This window comes from Platichthys flesus, chromosome 12, assembly GCF_949316205.1.
Source record: "Platichthys flesus chromosome 12, fPlaFle2.1, whole genome shotgun sequence".
Taxonomy (NCBI): Eukaryota; Metazoa; Chordata; class Actinopteri; order Pleuronectiformes; family Pleuronectidae; genus Platichthys; species Platichthys flesus.
The window spans coordinates 8349680-8369618 of record NC_084956.1 but is presented as its reverse complement, the minus strand read 5'-3'; the positions used below and the strand labels follow the sequence as shown (position 1 = coordinate 8369618).

Sequence of the window (19939 nt, the reverse complement as noted above, 5' to 3'; positions counted from 1 at the left end):
TTTTGTGTGTTGGGGCTCTGTCTGATTTACACAGGCTATTGTTCAAGCCGTGGCGTCGGTGCAAAGACTGAGCACATTACATGGTGTGTTTCTTCTCCGAGTCTGAGCCAACAAGATGCTCTGAGCCAGACACTAACAGCCTGCACCCACCCTCACTGTGAAAAATAACCCCGCTGTTCAGCTGAGGACTTTATTTTGGCTTAGCAACTTTATCAATTACATAAAGCATCCCAACTACATGAATCACAGATATAGCAGTTGTAAGTAAAAAGTCCTGGAAATGGTTTATCTTTCTCTGAGTCAAAAATATTGGCTCTCATCATGTCTCTGGTTCTCCAAGATTCCAGTTAAATTTGATTCAGTAACGTTTTTGGGGGCTGCCAACATTACAACATTTTTTTTGTAATCTTAATTACAGCGTGAAACAGGCTGAGAAAAGCGTTCTGATACCAAATCCTATGGGTGTGCTGGCACACGTCAATAAATTATAGTGAAATCAAAACGTCTTTACTTATGACGGCAGGTTAAAGCATTGTTCAGTTTTGGCACAACAAGGATCTCCACTCTATTCAGCTTGGAGATAAGATGTCACTATCCAGCAGGGGTGACTTTTCAAATGGTCTCTGACTTAACAAAACAATCTCGACACATGAAACAAATTCCGCTTAACAGAATGAAAAAAGTCATTGAGACAGATTGAACAGTCCTTTGTCTACTTCTTATATTCTCTATAGGCCTTTTAATTGCAATAAATCCTCATTAGTTACTGCCAGACATCAGCTCCTCCTCCTGGGGTCGAATACAAATATTATGAACGTTCTTTTCCGGAAAAATATACAGTATGTAAACATATATAGTCTGATATATATTTATTTTCATTCGGATATACAGTACTTTAAAAAATGAAAGAATATGTTTTTAAAGTTTATGGCTGCAAAGTTCTTTTACTATTTTCTTATCCATGAATTTTCCAGCCTATCACTGTGCTGTTATTCCTTAACTCCTACATATATCAAGGCATTTCCAACACATACATCCATAAATATTATTTATATACTACATGCAGATGAATCAGCCAATTATATGTACCTACACTCTTTTTTTTTGTAATTTCCATATTATCATCCTATAAATTTTACCTCATGCTTTTACCACATCATTACTTAAGAAACACAAGTTTGTTTTTCTGTTCCCGTCTAACATTTCATACTCACATTTCATGCTTCTTTTTATTAATTGTGTTAAAATAAACTACCTCATAACACAGTACTTCTGTAGGAAAATGTACACTTGAGGTTTGGACCAGCTGTGATGGAACACTCCTCTTTAAGGGCCACTCAGACAGCTGTCAGCCATATTGAATCCCCGTTACCACAACAAATAGCCTAAATGTGGCCACACGTGCACCATAGCCAGCTTTGTCATTTAGGTCTCCTGCCGAGAGCTGACACGGCCTCACAAACTTCGGGGGGGGACTTTTTTTCCTGCAGGTTTAATATGTCATGGTTGTTCCATTTGTCACAAGGCCGTAGGATCAGAATTACAAGTAAAACATTGCTGAGTCAGTGCTACACTCCAGCAGAGGCATTTATCATAAAGCAGATGTGAAAGAAATGTGGTCATCCCCACAGGAACGCACTCAAATCGGCAGCAAAATCACTGCCCTGGCTCGTAACAGGAGTTTAGCAGTGTCCTGCCCACTGAACTCATCACTGACCCTGATAAAACCCAGGTTGATGAAGACCCTCGCATGAGTGGAGCTGCAGCCAGGAAGCGTTTTCCTCCCAAGTCCTTAGATCTCACTGTGGTCATAGATTCTCTTGACAACACAGTCAAGTTCCGGATGTTTCTTTGTCCCCTGCGGTTTGAGATATTTTATCAAATCAAGGCTTGATGATTAAAACAAAGATCAGATGTGGTTTTGATGATGGTTTTTTTTTGTGCATTTTTTTTGGTGCAGGAAACTTATCACAGAATTAAATTCTTAAGCAAATATTCTAGACTTCAGCTCTTAAATTCTGTTTAAATCTGTGCTATATCAATAAAGTTAATTAGTATAAGTAGTGATAGTGGTAGTAGTAGTCTTGATAGTATAACTAATACTCTTCACATTCACACTTTAAGCCATACCTGCAGGATTTTGGTAAAATATAATTATCATGTATGTGCAATACCGTTTTACTATTTTGTTTACATTTTACATATATCTATGTCCTTGTGTTTGTATTGTACTTTTTTCTTATTTATTCTATAACAACCCTTATTGTTTGATGAGTTTGTTTAACATCCTGTAAAGGAAGCACCTTAATGCATTTTATTTTATTTTCATATTATTGCCGTAGTCTTCATCCCCTCCATGTTCCCACAGGTTGGTGGTTTGTCAGCACGGCAGAGGAGCAGGGTTGGGTCCCTGCCACCTATCTCAACTCCCACAGTGGCACACGGGACGACTTGGAGCTCGGCGCCTCTAAAGCTGGAGAAGGTAAGTCACTGCTGAGTCCCTGCGACCACCAGACCCGCCCACACTCTCAAACACAACCACACACAGAAACACAAGCAAACAAACTGTGAAATGTCCACACACAGACGCCACCTTTGGCCTGATACCTCTCGTCTATGATCTGTGTCAAAATGGAGCAAACTCGCCCCCCCCCTCTTGCTCCACCACGGCCGGCCTACGCTAACGTCTGACGCCAGGCCGGCGTGAACACCCCTCTCTGTCTGCCTGCCATCATCAGCATGGCCGAACAGAGTGGAGATTCAGGGCTGGTCAAACAGCAAGGAGGAGCGACCAGACCACAGCCAGAGTGATGAGCTGTACAGTAATGCACTGTGCAGTACAGATCCAGAGCAATATGAAGTGAAATGACCTCCGTGGAGTGAGCTCATGAAAGAGACGTGTGTTCCCATCGGCATTAAGGAATAAACCACGAGAATAATTCAGGAGTTGTGCTCTTTATACTTAAGGTAGCATTAACGATTTATGTTGTATACATTGCTTTTCAGCGTTAATTGTGGAAATATTTCAGTTCTACGGTTTCTGCAAGTTTCAACAAGTTTAAACTTTAGTCTTTTTATGACCTTTTAACATCATTATTATTTCAATTTATCTTCTATTTCACTTGTGGAGTTGCAGAAGCTGACATTGTAAGTGAAGAGGGGGTCACGCCCGGGCCGACCTTTGTGATTCTTCAAATTTGTTCTCAAATTAGATCTCATTGAACTTTAATTTACCCAAGTTAGAACTTCTCTATTAGACGAAAGTAATGTTAACAAAAGGAGAGGAGACGTCGTGTTAGTCCAATCACAACATTGCAACACATTAGCTGGGTGTTATAGTGATTGTTGGTTCCAGGTTGGTTTTGCAATTTCAATGCAGCAAATGTTTACCGAAAGAAAATGTCATTTAATCATAATTTCTAATCCTAAAATTCAGGTTGTTGGATTATGTGGGAACCTTCAGAAACCCTGAGAACAGCAGACTGTAGTGTAAACGTTTTGTTAACCTACCGGAGTCAGAGACGGATCCAAAACCCTGATAAGAAACGCACCCATGTAGAGTTTGCTTTTCCAGATTAAAATGTCGACATGTGAAGCTGAAATCTGCGTCCAAATCTCACAATAACCTCGACAGCGCTGTCAGATATCGATATCAAACCATTTAAGAGCAACTCAAGCCGTCTGATTCTGTAATATCGCTGTAGAAAGCATTTTAATCTCGGGGCAATAAAGCTCAATTAGTGTCAGATACTCCGGTTTTGAAGGGGTGAAGCAGCCACTGCAGCTACGCTGTTTTATTTATATGCAGCATTTTGTTAGAGAATATCAAACAAAACTGGAGGCCCGGGAATAATTAAGTTGTGTATCACACTTCCAAACAAACATCAAGATTTTCCGGCACCCGGGCCAAAACATCTTTTTGCTGCACAATTGTTGTGCGCTATAACAATGGGAACATGGATCCCCTCTGTGGTGTTTGTGTTCAATGGAGGGAGAGAGACCAAAATGTTTTTTGCAATATGTGCAGTGTGTTAAAATGACTTCTGCTCCCAGTTTGGATCAACAAAATACATGTTTAACAAAACATTTCAATGGGTACCCACAAACACAAATAGGCCCACATATCTATAGTAAATGCAAACGTCTGCACCCAGCACTCCTCTCTGCTCAGTCAGAGGTAGCTGCAGTTTGCTGCCAGGGGGTTTTCGGAGGACAATCTGTCAGTGTAATTAGTGTTTATGTGACTGGCCGGTCATGGGAATGGCATGAATCTCGTAAAAGATCTCTTTGTCAGTCCTGTGGTCTTCTGCAGCCTGCGCCACCGCATTGTCACAGAAACAAGAAAAGTTGCTGAATAACTAGAGTCGAAATTCATGTGAGATTTCTTTCACAACTCCAAAAAGCGAGATTCGGGTGAAAGCTCAGATGGCTTCAGATGTGTTAAGAAACAGATCCCTAATATCCCTTAAGCATTTAAATATGTGAGCAGCCACATGCAGACCTTCTCAAGGTGCACGACTCCAACCGACCATCAGCACCTCAGCTGCTCCATTAATTGGCTGGCATTCCTGCAGCAATGTGTGTCCCAGATGCTCTAACACGACAGGATGAGAAAACCACGCTAACAGCATCCTAATTACAAGCCACAGAGAAGATGTCTCTTGGTTTATCACTTCCCCTGTAACAACCCCTCCCATTCCATTCATCCATGCACTCTAACTGTCCACCATGTTTTGCTTTGTGGTCTTGTTTTTTCATGTCTCTCCATGCAGCTAATAATGGTCAGAGCCCATGTCATTTGTGTGCTGTGTGTTTTATGTGTAACATTTGTGCTCGCTGCTCACGTCTCCCCCCCATTGTTTGTTTGTTTGTCTGGTCGCCATGTGTGTGTGTTTGTGTGTGTGTGTCTGTCAGTTACTAAGCGACACAAGGCTCATCTGAAGAGGCTGGACCGGAGATGGACGCTGGGGGGGGTCATCAGCAGGCAGCAGAGCCGAGGTGAACTGAGACAGACGCTGCATCTGCACCTCCCTCCCTCTTCCCCCCCTTTTTGTCATCGCTCCCCTCGTCCCGCTCCACGTGCACATATTTGCTCAGCCTTGCGTCCCGTGTTGTCTTCCATTAAAATGCATTCATCATCAGCCCCCACCTTCCACGAATAACCCACTGATGTTAATATGAAATGAGCTTGGAAAAGCAGAGGTGAAGTCAACTTTATGTGCAACAATCATCGATGCTTGACTCAAATTATCCCACAGAATAACAGAATAAGTGTTTTCATTATAATTAATCACGGTGTGCCAAAACCAATCTTCTCCGGAGTATACTACCCGCTCGTCTGAAAGTAGTTGCGTAATAGACTGTGGAATGCCTTATGCTGCATTTCAGGGCCGTGTTTTACTTTTTTATGAGCAAGTGAAGTGTGTATTTACTTTGCTAATGAGTGTATGCTTTAACAAAGTGTGTCAAAAACACACATTTGTCCTGCTGTCGTTTGGATCACAAACATTATCGAGATAGACAAAGAGTGGTATTAATCACGCAGTTAGCGGGAGAATCACGTTCTCTATCACGGACCTGCACATGTTCTTCCCACTAAGGCCAATGTTATTTTCACTGGAGATGCATTTGGCCGGCTGACAGAGGAGTGAGGATAGGCTATTGAGTTCAGCCCAAACTTTGCGCTTGGCAGTGGATGCTGCTCTCTGGAGTGGAGCGGGAGTTGTTTCCACCCCAGGACTGAAATTCTGCTTTGCGTTTAAAAAAAAAAGAAAAAGAGAGAGAGAGAGTTTTGCTGACTCCACAGAAATCATTTATAACAGCGATGCAGGCGATGCGTATTGTGGTTAACATGACATCTGATTCAGAGTTTCCCTTTTGTCGCACCGCTGGATGTTGACTGAAGGAGGTTGGCGAGAGGAAAACATTCGACCAGCCTCGACACAAAGAGGCCGGAAGAAGCGAGGAGAAGGAAAATAAAGAGCACAGAAATATTCTTTCTAACCGTGAAACCTAGTGTAGTTCCTGCAAGTAAGGTGAATCACTACCCCACACCCATTCAGCTCCCACCCGAGCTGGGAAGTGGGTGGAGAAAAGGAAAATGGAATAATGTGTCACCAGAATGTTGATTCCGGTGCGGCAGCTCAGAGGGCAGCGCACAGTGCAGCGCCTTTTCATGTTTGTCCTTCTACGTCCTCGACTTTTTGAACACTCCTCTTTTACTTATGCCGTCTGTGTTTAGACAGGAATTGCCATAATGACAGGAAATGGGGTCTTTGCTCAGCCTCTTGGCCTCATGGGATTGAATAAATCAGCATGGAGCCTCTGCTCTCCATTATGTGCTGAGTTAGCTGCTGGCTGTCACAAGGCCAAGGACGTTTTGAGGACACTCGCTCGCACCGTGCGCTGGAGTTCGCCTCGGTGAAGAGCCTTCTGTGAATACAAGTAATTCAATGATGATAGAGTGTTTGATATAATGGCACTAATCAGTTGTGCATCGAGGAGATGTGTTAAATGTAACGCTTTTTCAGACCATAAAGAATGAAATTAAAGACGCGTGTCAAGTGGGACAGAAATGAAGGCAGATATCATTCCCTGAGTTAGTAGCCGAGAAGAGAATGACCCTCGAAACATGACATTATCTTTCTAACTACAGGCAGAGACACAGCAGAGAATACTGAATTCTGAAAGATGTTTTTTAGTTTCACTCTAATATTTTAACGTATACAAGGCCTAAAATGTTGATACAAATATTTTTTAAGACCATACAGAAAACCTGAATAAAGGTGACCAATGCAAGCCAGGACGATCAGAGCTGATTATTTACATGACGTTTGAGTAATGACGGATTAGACTGTGGTGAACCTGGTTAGTTATACTCTGACTAATAAACACACGTGAGACATTTGCAAATGACACTGATGAGTGACGACCAAAGGCGTCATGTGTGTTCCCAAAGTTCAGTCCCCTCACGCTCCCTCTCTAGGCTGTGAGGCTCATGCTGCTCACTCTGCTCCATCCAGGTTCTCTACCTAACTCTGAGCATTTTCCCTGCTTTTTGGCCTTTTAACCTCAACACTAAATACAATGCACATAGATATTGCAAGCTGCTGGTTGCAGTTCATGTTTGATTCGGTACAAGAACATATCCAAACTCATGTGCTTGCAGGATTTGTCGAGTTGTCTACCAGAACTCCACTTGTTCAGTTTATTTCCTCAGTCATCTGTCAAAAACAAAAAGAAGTTGATGGAAACTATCTTTGTTTGGTTTGATCAGACTTCTCCTCCCTCTGGTCCCAACCTGTAAAGAATAACATTGTGTCTGTCAAAACAACACACATGCCAAATTAAAGCATTTTTTTTTTACTTGTTTGTCTTGGTTGTTGTGGCCACAAAGTAGATCCTGTATTCATTGTTATTGTTGGGGGACAAAATCCACAGTCCATGTTTCATTCTTCTGTTTAAAGGAGTCTAAGGCAGACGAGTCAAGCGGGTGTCTTCCAAACTTAGTCTCTTTCTCGCTCTCCCTCTCTCCCTCCCTCCCTCTCTCTCCCTCTCCCAGGTCCAAATTTCCTCTTTGTGTTTCCACAGACTGTTTCCTGAGCTGTGGTGGAGGGAATTTCATACTAAAAATACTATAATGTTAGAAGACTCCTGTTTGATTTGTTCAGCTCGCATCACTGAAACTTTGTACAAGCTTCGGCTGAAAATTGAAATATATTTTTGCATTGAAGTCGGACATGGGGAATTGGTTTTGTCCTCCAGTGCTTAAGGAGGGGATCTCTTTGTGGCCAGTATGGACAGGACACATGTGGTCATGCGAGTATTAATTTTAAGAAAGACAGATCACCACCGATGCGACAATGCTAACCACTGCATCACTGTGCCAAAATGCAAACTGGTAAGATGGCCAAATATTTAGTTTCTAAATAACTGTTATTATTTGCTGCGTTAATACGTTCTCTCAGTTTCACAAAATAAAATTACAGACAAATCTCCGGAGCCAAAGAGCAGTTTAACACGCTGAGCACATCTACTCACACATCTGGCAGCCGAGCGAACTGCCAGACAGCAGAACAGTTCCAGTTTGTATTAGAGTAAAGATACACCTCTGCTCTGTTAGCCTTTATCTCTCTTTTCTGCAGTGAGGTCATATAAACGTAGTAAAGATTTATAGAAGATACATTTCCTTCTCCTTTTCTTTTTCCTTCCAGTGATTGTCTTGTTTGAGAGTAGTTGCGTAATACAGCCTTCATGTTCTAAGATGTGTTGTCATTCTCTGCTCTGGCTTTGGCAGAAGAGAAGTACTTAACAGTGCAGCCCTATTCCAGCGAGGGCAAGGACGAAATCGCTTTTGAGAAAGGAGTGATTGTGGAGGTGATTCAGAAGAACCTGGAAGGCTGGTGGTTTATCAGGTAAGACTCCAATCACTTTGCTCCAGATAAGGTTTTCTTACTCATTTCATTACAGAAACTGTATTTTTAATCAGTTGTCTTGTTTATCTTCTTCCTCAGGTACCAGGACAAAGAGGGCTGGGCTCCGGCTTCTTACCTGAAGAAGGCGAAGGATGACTTCTCTCCCCGCAAGAAGACCGTCACAGGCCCGGTGGAGATAATTGGAAACATCATGGAGATCAGTAACCTGCTTAACAAGAAACCCTCCGGAGAGAAGGACGCGCAGACTGAAGGTGTCCCAGAGAGCCCCCAGGTGGCCAGGAAGGAGATCAGCTTGCCAATGCCCTGTGCCGACTCCAGCCCAGTTAGTTCCCCACAGGAAGGAACAAGTAAAGCAGAGCCTGCTTCACCTGCGATAGCGCGCATCGCCCCTCAGCGGGTGGAAATTGGTCAGTCGTGTCACCGTCAATATTTCAGTTTCGGTCTTAAATTTGTCAATCTGTAACTGTACATGCAAAATCAAATTTTGTAATCTCATTCCTTAACTGAGGAAATGAAATCAGCTAATAAATGTCTATTCTTGTTCCTTTCTGTGTTTGTTTCACAGGTTCCCCAGTTCTCCGGCAAAAACCTCCTCCTCGAAGAGATGCAACCCTGGTGAGACAGTTAGATTTCTTACCATTTATTTCCTGGACTAAGGAGGTCATGTTTTCTGTTTGTTAGTTAACAGAGTAATGCAAAAATTACTCAACTGATTTCCATGATATTTTTTGTGGAGGAGTGTTGCATGACCCAAGGATTAGCCAATAAATGTTGGTGGTCAGGGGTCAGATTGAGGGTTTTATTTTCTTTTTCTTTAACAGTTTTGTTGATTTCTCAGAGAATAAATGATGGATCTTGATGAAAAAGAAACAGGTATTTTTATGGAAGTTATATTTATAAGTGTGTAATATTTGGACTACATCTAATTCATTTTTTAAAAATAAAATCCATAATATTTTGAACTTAAATGTGGTTTTACAAGCGGACTGTTGGGCCTTGCTGGTTGTATTCTCTAACCCTCCTTGGTGCCATTCTAGTATTATTATGGATCTCCTTATATTTGAAAGTGAGCAGCAATTTATGGGAATATAAATCAGCAAAGTTTGAGCACCTCAAAAGCAACAACTTACTATTTAACAGTAAACAATAAACAACAATTCTAACGTTGTCCTTTTCATTTCTTCCCAGGGATTCCAGTTGCCCTCCCCACCAGAGCCTCCTACAGTTGAAGCAGAGTATTACACCATTGCAGATTTTCAGTCCTGTATATCTGATGGTATCACATTCAATGGAGGACAGAAAGCAGATGTAAGCGCTCTTCTGTAAATGTAAACTTTAATAACAAGACAATCTTAAACTCAGGTACCAGCCAAACATCTGTTGCTTCAACGATGTAGTATTCATCGAAGCTGAGTAGCAACTCTCCCTTCTTCAAGATAAAATCTAAAACAATCATTACAACGTTTGAAAACCTCTTTATAAAAAGACTGAACTCCTTCTTGAACTTGCATTTTAGGTCATTGAGAAGAACTCTGGTGGCTGGTGGTACGTCCAGATAGGAGAGAAGGAGGGCTGGGCTCCCTGCTCCTACATTGATAAACGCAAAAAGCCCAATCTGAATCGCAGAACGAGCACCCTGTGCCGCCCTAAGGTTCCGCCCCCAGCTCCGCCTGTCAAGAAACAAGACTCAGCAGAGACCGCACCTCCCAGCAGCCCCGGGTCTGAAGCCCCAGAGTCGCCTTCGTCTCCTGGGAGGCCTGTGTATGAAGAGCCAGAGTATGATGTCCCCGCCATCGGTGATCTGGACCTGGAGTCTGAGTTTGAGTTCTTGAGAGGAGTGGGTTCCTTGGTGGATGCAAAGAATGAGGACACTTCCTCTGAGAAGGGATCCCATCTCTCCTCCAAGCCCTCTCCTGCCTCATCGCTGCACAGCGCCTCCTTCAGGATGGGGGAGTCATTTGAAGACGGCCACGAGGCAGAGGCAGACGGAGAGGAGGAGTGCATCTACGAGAATGAAGGCTTCCGACCTTTCAGAGAAACCCCGGAGCGCCAGTGCAGCAAAGACTCCAATTCCTCCAAGACAAGTGTCTTTTCAGAAACTGGCAAGACGGCAAACCCGACTTCAGGTGGATGGAGACGTGCAGGGAACAGGCTCAAGATCGAACTGAATGGGAGTCCATTTTCTACCAAGGCTGAGGAGGCACCCAGTCCAAAATCTGCCACCACTGAGTCCACCCTAGATCTGTCCAGACCTAAGAAAGACCAAGAGGACAGCAAGCCATCCTCTCCCACCAAGTCATCGACCAAACTGAAGCCAGTGGTGAGGCCGAAACCACAACTATCCAAGGCCTCCAGTGCTGAAAAGATGGACATCAGCACCTTGAGAAGACAGCTGCGGCCAACAGGGCAGCTGAAGAACGGCACCAAAACTAAGGGGGAGGACTCTGAGACGGCTTCGGTCATCTCCTCTGAGGACTCCTTCTCTTCTCAGAGCACATCTGATCTCTCCTCCACCTACTCCAAAGGCAGCCGCGGAGACTCTGACCTGGAAGGCTTCAGCCTATACCGCACCACAGACCCCTACGAGAAAGTCCAGGAGACTGAGGTCAGTTTCCCCGCTGGAGTCGAGGTGGAAGTGGTGGAGAAGCAGGAGAGTGGCTGGTGGTATATCCGCTGGGGAGATGCAGAAGGCTGGGCTCCAACTTACTTCCTGGAGCCCGTCAGGCAACAAGATGACACTGTGGGATCGGAATCCGATGGCACCCCGACTAAACCTGGAAGCCTCAGCAAGTCCAACAGCCTGGAGAAGAATGAACAAAGGGTGCAGGCGTTGAACAACATCAACCAAAACCTGAAGAAGGTCACCCCTCCCATCCCCTCCAAGCCGCCGGGTGGCCTCTCCAGACCCACCGGCCTGTTTGGTTCGCGAAAGCAGAACAACACCAAACAGCAGCAGGTTGTGAGACCTCAGTCTGTCTTCATATCAGCCCCGATCAGGGACGGACCCAGCCCTTCCGGCTCCCTCAGGAGAAACGAGTCCCTAAACTCCACGGACCACCCTCGTGCCAGCCCCACGGTGCGACGCAACGCCTCCTTTGGCACGGTCCCACGCAGCCTGGGGTCAAACAACATAGCATTACCCATCAGGAACAGATCTGCTACCGGTAGCTCCGAATCCCTCGGCCTCAGCGCTCCGAAGAATGCCCTGCCTGTATCCACGGTGAGGCCCAAGCCCCACATCATCCACAATAACCTCAGAGAGGTGTATGTCTCCATAGCAGATTACCATGGGGACGAGGAGACCATGGGTTTTCCCGAGGGGACGAGTCTGGAGGTCCTGGATAGGAACCCCAATGGATGGTGGTACTGCAAGATTCTGGACAAGAGCCAACCAAGGAAAGGATGGGTTCCCTCAAATTACCTCGAGAAAAAGCGCTAGCGCTCATTGCGGAGCTGGCTGAACTCTTAACATTCGTGTAAAGACTACTCAGAGAGACGCATTTATTTTGTGAAAAGGGCGTTAAGTAAGGATGGAGATCTTACCCGGTACTTTTGCCAAAATGAGCAGCCAAATCAAATTGTGACTTAAAATGAGTCAACGTGAGACAGATGCCTGAGACGTTGCATCAGCGGCAGTATAATGGGACTTGGCGACACAGGCGATGAGAACAACAGAAAACAGAAGATATCGACTAAGTGCTATTCTTCAGCAGTTTAACTTTAACTTGAAATAAGATGCCATTTTGTGTCCACTCCTTGAAGCTCTTTCTCTGTAAGTTTATAATGTATTTTTAAAAAACTTTTTAAGCATTTAAAGCTTATTGCATGTTTGAAATGATTCATTATACTGACGATGCCTTGAGCTGTTTTTCTCCTCCTTCCTTTTCTTAAAATCTCAGTTGTTGCCGAAGCTGCTTAGTCTCATTTTGGTGCTGTCTGTTTGCATGTTTTTTATATCGCTTTATACTGTATGTCACCTTTATGTGAAATATTTTATTCATTTAATTGTTTAATATTGTCCTAATGAAACATTTCGTGAGCATCTCAGATTTTCACAGCCTTTTTCTTAAATTGGAAAAAATTCCTCAAATCTCCCTCGAAACTTCATATCCTTAAAACGTCTTTTTTATACACATTTTTATCAAAAATTGAACTTTCCCCTCACATCCTTGAAAATCATATTTATTCATTACCTAAATATTGTATTATTACTTATTCTATTTTATTGTATTTTTTACTGATTTAAAAAAAATCACAACAGTTTAAACATTTCTCAGAACTGCTCTATTAATCCGAAATAACATTTTGAATTTCTGCTGGGCAGTAAATTTGACACGACTCTGGCGGTGCTCACTTTTGTTTTATGTTAACTGTGTGACCAGTGATAACTGAAGTGCCAAAAGAAAGAATTTAATAAATGCACTTTTGAACAATTTGTACTTTCTTCTTGTAACAAGAAATAAAATGTATTTCTTGTGACTACTGTTTACCCACATTATATGAATTTATTCTATGTTTTCAATTTAAATGACATTATCTATGGTTTTGTTTGAAAACTTTATTACACATTCACTAAGTTGAATTTCCAAATTCACACATTTAAATAAGTGAATGCCATTTATTTACATGCTCAACAAAGGTAAGTATGGAATTATTGTTAAATATTATTTGAAATTTATCTTTTCCCTTTATACAAGTTCAACTCTACATACTGCTGCGCCTGCTTCTTGAGACAATCCATAACATTTATATTATATTCGGCATAATCCCACAGCTGTCCATCTATACAACTGGAGTGTAAGAGCAGCTGGATGCTGTTATGTAAATAAGTTAGATTACACTTGGTTCCCTGACATCCCTTTTTATATCTTCATTTCTTTATTTCTTTAGTTTAGTGCAGGTGAAATCGGTCAGTTTCTGCTTCAGGAGAACCTGAAAATTTGACTTTTTCGATGGCTTTCAGTCTGTGGCTGCTTCATTTAGCATCAAGTGGCAAAGCAAAACTTTGAGTTACCAGCGTACAGTTGTAATATAATATAGTCAGCAACCGCTTTAACCAGAAAATCACCAAGTCAAAACATTGAGGCAGTTTCTCTGTCAGACACTGCAGATGGGTAATATATTGGATTTGTTGCCGGAAATATAACAAGATTTTCAGCCAATGTAAATTTAATCTGAAACGCTGTTTATGACTGAAATACGTCTATCTCACTGCCTGATGTTCACACTCTTACTAGACTCGCTGGTTGGAAACTAAGCTTTGGGTTCCTGTAGCTCATCTGGCTTGTTTGGCTGCTGACTGGGTGTGATTGTGTCTTCACTTGCTCGCCTGTTGTTCCTAGATGTAGAGTAAGATGTGTGTTTGTCATGTTTATTAGAGCTTGCAGTTGATAATTCATAGATGTAAGAAAGAAGAGAACAGAGATGCAATGAGTGTAGGTCTGATAAAGACATTAAGAGTCTTAGAAGTCTAGATATTAAGGTTTTTGTATCAAAAGTTAAAAAAATGCAGTGTTCATTATCGACCTTAGAAATTTAAGTGTGTAATTTAAAGCCTCTGACAAATAGTAGGCAGACTTTTAATGTTTTGTCAAATCTATCTAACAATTATTGCAAAAAGTTTCAATGTTTTATGTGCATTGTTTAAAGATATCATGCTATTATACTATAGTATATTATAGTCTAGTACAGTAGAGTACAGTGAAATTTGGATGTGGTTTCGTCTTGTTTTTTTGTGTCGTGTGAGGTGTTGTTGTTGCAGCTCTCGGCCACTGGAGGGCAGCAGCACTAAGCACCTCAATGCAGATGGCTTCCTTCACCTCTGTCTTCATCAACACTGCAATTAAATAGTTTGGACGTGAAGTCGCTCGATTGACATCTTAGAAAAAAAGTTGCCCCTCTTATCATAAGTCTCCGCTCAGTCTTTCCCCTTGACTCAGAGGAAAAAAAGATTTGACTTCACACTGAACAACAAGAGCTTAAAGCCTTAACAACAACAGAAGAAAGGAATCCCAACGCAGACGGTCTGATGTCTGGTTGGGATTCAGAATCGATAGCTTCACGCTTTTGTGGAATACCAATTTGATGCGTTGACAGATGATGCGTGTGTTTGACCCGACGGCTGTCGAGAGGAGATGCCACAACGCGGCTCCCACAAAGTCTGCTGAGCCTCCGAGGCCCCGGGAAGGCCGGGAGCCAGGTTCACCGAGAGGTCTGAGTGGAAAGTCTGCGTGTACACAGACACCAGCGAGATGTACTGTATTCATGTCACTTTCACCGACCCTGGACGTGTGTTTCTCCAACACCTCTGAGAACACTTGGCCATGAACGGCATCCACCGCTGTCTGTTTCATGTCCGGACGTCACGGGCTGTATTCGTGCCGATTGGAGAGCAGCATAAAACAGAGCTGCATTAGAGCCAGGCCCGCGGGGTAGTAAATAACAGATGATGTTCACTCTGGCCAGGTCTACATACCACTACTGTAAACAGTTTCCCTCTGAGTTATAGCTGTTTACTAAAAGCCCTTGCCTTTGTTATTCATATAGTATATGGCAGGAAGTTAGTCAAGTATACTACGGAGGAGAGTGATGGTGTTGGGCTAGAAAGCACGAGAGGGACGACTGCCCTCTTTCTTTTCTAACTGGTGTCCAATTTTAATTGTCTTGCTAGGAGGTTTATCCATCATCCTGCTTTTAAATAATGTACGTTTTGGGACTTAATGCTCTGTGGCTTAGGGGGTAAAGCGGCTCGTCCACTAACCAGAGGGTCTGTGGTTCAATCCTTATCTCCCCTATTCCGCATGCCGAAGTATCTTTGGGCAATATGAGCCCAATTTGCCCCTGACGGCTGTGCTGGCAGTGTATGATTGATGTGTGATAGAGAAAGTGATGCATATAGATGTGTGTGTGTGAATGGATGAGTGGCACAAAACTGTACTGAGAAGCACTTCCATAGGTCATCAGGACCAGAAAAGCTCCACAAAGATACAAACCATTTACCCTCTCATGTGCAGGATAGACTCCAGAGTCCATAATAAAGATGGCAGCTACGATATGGAAATGGACAGTCTTCATTTCTGATTGCAATCCGAGTCCAATGCCAGAGCGAACAGGAGAGAGGTGTCTGAAGTGTGAATTTCTTTTTTTCATGAGAAATTACAACAGTCTCAAAAGCCAGGGAATCCGACTTAAACTTTATTTACCAAACTGAACATAATTAATACATTCAGAAACAACGTTTAGAATGATTTTTCAACATAGTATAGAAGTCCCATGTCCAGGTATTCAAAAAGTACCGAGCTGATTCTCTTGGCCGAAGTGCACAATGCCCACGACCACTCACTTTCTGCTTGGGTTTTGTTAAGATTGTAAATAATTGGTCACATTTTAAACAAAAATTACGACCACAGGGTAACGAGTCACGCTTCTTTACCACAACACAGAGTCAAGATAGAAAGTTAATAAACTCAAGATGGACCAACTGATAGAAATGTCAATTTAAAACAGTTCACTCCTTCCTAATGTTCCATATTTCAGCGAATTGCATTCATTCAAATGTGTCATTCACTTTGGGAAATCAACTCTCTCTCTGGCAGAGTTAGATTAGAGGATTAATACCACTCTTGTGTTCTAACTGCTAAGTGGCATTGACTAGCGGGTGGTTAGCTCAGCGTAGCATGAGCATCGCAGTAGCTCATTTATTTTTAACCTTCACTAAAGTTCACGTCATTAAAAGTGTAAAAGTTGGAGGTTCTTGTTGGTGGATTGTTAACTCCTCAGTGTTGCTAGATGTACGATAATAATCCCATTTAAACCATAAATTTAACCCCTGTGCGATCAATAATACACGATGTACGATAATTTGATTATTTTGTGACACTTAGTGTTATCAGTCGTAATCTTGATGGTAAAATATGAATCTGTGCGTGTGCATCTGTTTCATATGACATCTTCTCAGCCAATCATGCTTGTGATGAGGAACCAAATAAAACCGAACCTTCATTAATGTGTTCATCTACTATATCAAGTCAAATTGGCTGCTTTGAAAAAGGGTCTGAGGTTTGGGCCAAAGCTTGTGAGCACAACACTGAGAAATTATCACTTTAACCTGATTAGTTAAAGGAGCAACATTATCGTTGATTCAGAGTTTTGTCATCACCTCTCCAGTCTCAATATAACATTTCTTTAAGGTTTCTTTGGTCTCCACTTACCCCAGAGGGAAATACCTGGTTTATACAATACTGTTTAGCTGCTGAAGGCTCCACTGTACCAGCCTGTCATGTCTGTCTTCTGCTTGATGCTGGAGGAATAAATTCAGGGATTTTCAGGGATATTTTCCAGAAAACAACTCCAGAGCGGTGAGAGGAAACAAAACAATAACACAGAGGGCTAGAATATCTCTGTGGAAATTATATATGAGGTTGTACTATAACCTTTCATATGTCAAATTGTCTTTTCATATAATGCTATTAATACAACTAGGCTATAACAAGTTCTTTAAGTCAAAGCTTAAACACAATGTCCAAATACCCAATGACATGGAAAAGTTCTACATCCAACAATTTACTATAAGGTAAAAAGTATCATCAATAAAATGACTTTACTTGAAGTATCATAACTGAAAATATTCTGATAACTACTGCATTCATGTGTCAACAGCATTTCCGTTGTAACACAGATAAACAAATATATAATATTTTTATATTATCATTATCTCTATCATAAATAATAATCATTTGGTGTATTTTGTGTGCAAAATCTAACTTAAAGTAACTCAGATAACTGTAATCGAGAATTTTTGTTATATTTCCTTCTGAAATGTAGTAAAGTATATGTGTTCCAGTAAGTATAAGTATAAAGTAAAGTACTCAAGTATGTATCTGGTATTAATCTTCTCGTTTAACCCTCTGAGCAAATTTCCCAAATAATTGTCAAAACGGTTCCTTCAAGTGAAAATCAGCCGACACAAGCACAGAGTCTTTTAGGAGAATAAAGTTTTTCTATAATCTTTGACTATGCAAAACAATGTAATATTCATACATTTCCGGACACTATAGCCAAACATATAAAACAAACAGTGACAGATCTTTATAGTAGCATGGACAAAATAAATAAACCTCATAATGTACAGCTAAAATATAACACTCATCAATAGCATTTCTCTATTAAAAGTTTTTCACAACATCGTATTTCTGGTAGGTCATATTTGGTCAGAAAGAAAGAAAAAGCATAAACAGGTGCAAATGTAAAAGCTGGTGGTGGGGGGACGGGGAGGGGGGGGGGTCTGTAAAGCACAACAAAATTCCAGTATTATGCAACAGTGGTGACATCATGGGCGAGGCGGTAATTAAGCGTTTCATCTTGAGCGGCGGATAAAATCCACACGCTGATATTACGCACTCGGAAAATGTTTTCCTTAATGTCAAAACACGACAGCTTTGTATCGATTGGTTCTGTGGTTCCACGTCAGCGTCAGAGCCGGGCCGCGAGACGGGTGACCACGAGGAACCTCCTGACCCACGTCTCTATCAAGGCACAACGAGGAAAGCGTCACGCGACACGAACGCGAGCACAACACCACTAAAGAGGCGAGTTTGACAAAAGCTTAAACCCCTTGAAGTCGTTAAAAAACCACTAGAACAATTAGCACTCACTACTTGACAGAGTTACGGTTCAGCGAGGGCCGGGGGTAACATCTCGAGTCGGCTCGTGCTTCCCCGACGGTTTCGAGCACGAGATCAGTCGAGTGAAAACGTCCTTGGAGTTCGGTTTTTCCTCGTCGTCGGGAGAGAGAGCAGCACTCAGGAGCCGATATGCAAATGAAAGCCTCACAATAACAAGCTACATCCTCGCCCTGCCGCCGAGACACATCATCAGAAAGCAAAATATTCACGCCCTAATGTACATAATGAAAGAGGAGAGCGTCTCCCGAAGAAAGGAAGGGACATTCGGCAAACTGAGTGTATTTTTTTCTTTTCCCGTGATAATGACTGAGTCTTTTGAATCCAGCCGGAGACGGTGGAAGTCCCACGTTTTCAAAGGCCCTCATTCAAAACCCCGGGATGCGTCTGGTTTGCCTGAGAGTTTCTTTCTCTGCACCGAGACGATACGCAGACGAGGCTGAAGGTGCCTCTTCCTCCGCCGTCCACCGTCCGCGTCCCAAACTTACAACCTCCTCTCTCCCGCCTCGCTCCCCCGCTGATTTACGTCCTCATCTCACCGCAAGTGTGACCTTCTATGGCGACAACGTTCACACTTTTCCTTTTTTTTGTTTACCCTTCGCACAATCGCCCCCTTCCACAAGTCCACAGAAGCAAGGGCGCTTGTTAAAAAAACACTTATTACACTACAGAGTTAAGGACTCCTGAACCCTTTAGGTTGAGCCACTCTATCGTGTTTTATCGCAGGCGGGGGGGGGCGTTTTTCTACTCATTCAATAATTGCCACCGAACGAAATCTCTCTGTTTCTTTCTGCCCCTTCGTCCCTGGTAACCGGAATCACTCTGGAAATCAGATAAAACAACCTCGTCTTGATTTCCTCTCACATTTAGAATTGACTTCTCACTGTAAAACAACACTTTGCGACCCGATGCTCTCTGGCAGGCAGAGCGGCAGCCGCTGGAGGAACCGCCGATGCACTCTCCTTGTTGTCTTCCGCAGCTCTGGACAATTTTATTTCTTCGTAAACCGGCCCGGCAGTGGAGCGACGCCGCAGCCAAGAGCAGGAAGGGTTATCGTGCCTGTCAGGAGGACAGATGGCTCTCCAGATTGTGCTTTCTCCCTCCACAGACGCACAAATCACAGAGTCGCTGGACAATAGTGGGTCATTGTGCGATCTGCTGAGTTTTTGTCGGTTTCCGGGGAATCTCGTGAGCGAGTGTCTTCACAGGAAGCCGCCGCTCTGAGCCTCCTGATGATGTGCGTTACACAAAAAATACACACAGAGTCCAAATGATGGAGTTTAAAGTCCTGCTGTAAAGTACCTGAGCCAGATTGCACGTACAAATAACCGTGGTCTTCACTTGTGCTGTGTCCGTCTTTACAAAGTCTTACATGGCTTTGAACAATCTCTGTGAGCTGGACCTGGAGACGCACCCCCACACGCCTACGTGCTCCTGTAGGTCTTGATGATGTCTTTGATCGTCCTCCTGCAGATGGGGCAGCACGCGTTGGCCATCTTCTTGAGCTTGAGGCCGCAGGCGTAGCAGAGACACATGTGTCCGCAGGCGTAGAGCACCGTGTCCACCACGTTCTCGTAGCAGATGGTGCACTCGTCGCTCCACGAGCCCGGGCAGGGCGGGAAGGTCGGGGACTCCGGGTGGCTGGAGAACGGAGAGCTCGGGCTTGTACCTGAGGTGACGGGAGAGAGAGAGAGTCATCAGGGGAGGTGTGAATGAGTGTGAGGGAGAAAAAACAAAATGAAAAAACGGCCAAAACTGAAATTGGAGGAGAGCTTCCAGGGAGTTCAGGCAGACAACACACTCTGACACCCTCTGATTGCGTCA

At 43.1% G+C, this 19939-nt stretch overlaps 2 protein-coding genes across 3 annotated transcripts in view; one reads left to right on the top strand and one right to left on the bottom strand.

The window, feature by feature from the left end:
• The window catches only part of LOC133966462 (SH3 and PX domain-containing protein 2A-like), a 48406-nt gene extending 35538 nt beyond the window's left edge, over nucleotides 1–12868 (top strand). Inside the window, exons 8-14 of one of the 2 annotated variants that reach the window (XM_062401400.1) lie at nucleotides 2369–2482; nucleotides 4915–4998; nucleotides 8297–8414; nucleotides 8514–8842; nucleotides 9001–9050; nucleotides 9624–9743; nucleotides 9952–12868. In XM_062401400.1, the coding sequence (XP_062257384.1) occupies nucleotides 2369–2482; nucleotides 4915–4998; nucleotides 8297–8414; nucleotides 8514–8842; nucleotides 9001–9050; nucleotides 9624–9743; nucleotides 9952–11874 (2738 nt within the window). In that variant the 3' untranslated portion in view covers nucleotides 11875–12868. The remainder of the gene's footprint in view (nucleotides 1–2368; nucleotides 2483–4914; nucleotides 4999–8296; nucleotides 8415–8513; nucleotides 8843–9000; nucleotides 9051–9623; nucleotides 9744–9951) is intronic. The other variant, XM_062401402.1, reaches the window with a different exon arrangement.
• Nucleotides 12869–15616: 2748 nt separating this feature from the next.
• Nucleotides 15617–19939, bottom strand: part of LOC133966700 (E3 ubiquitin-protein ligase NEURL1-like) — a 32637-nt gene continuing 28314 nt past the window's right edge. Inside the window, exon 6 of the mRNA XM_062401724.1 lies at nucleotides 15617–19784. Within this exon, the coding sequence (XP_062257708.1) occupies nucleotides 19540–19784 (245 nt within the window). The 3' untranslated portion in view covers nucleotides 15617–19539. The remainder of the gene's footprint in view (nucleotides 19785–19939) is intronic.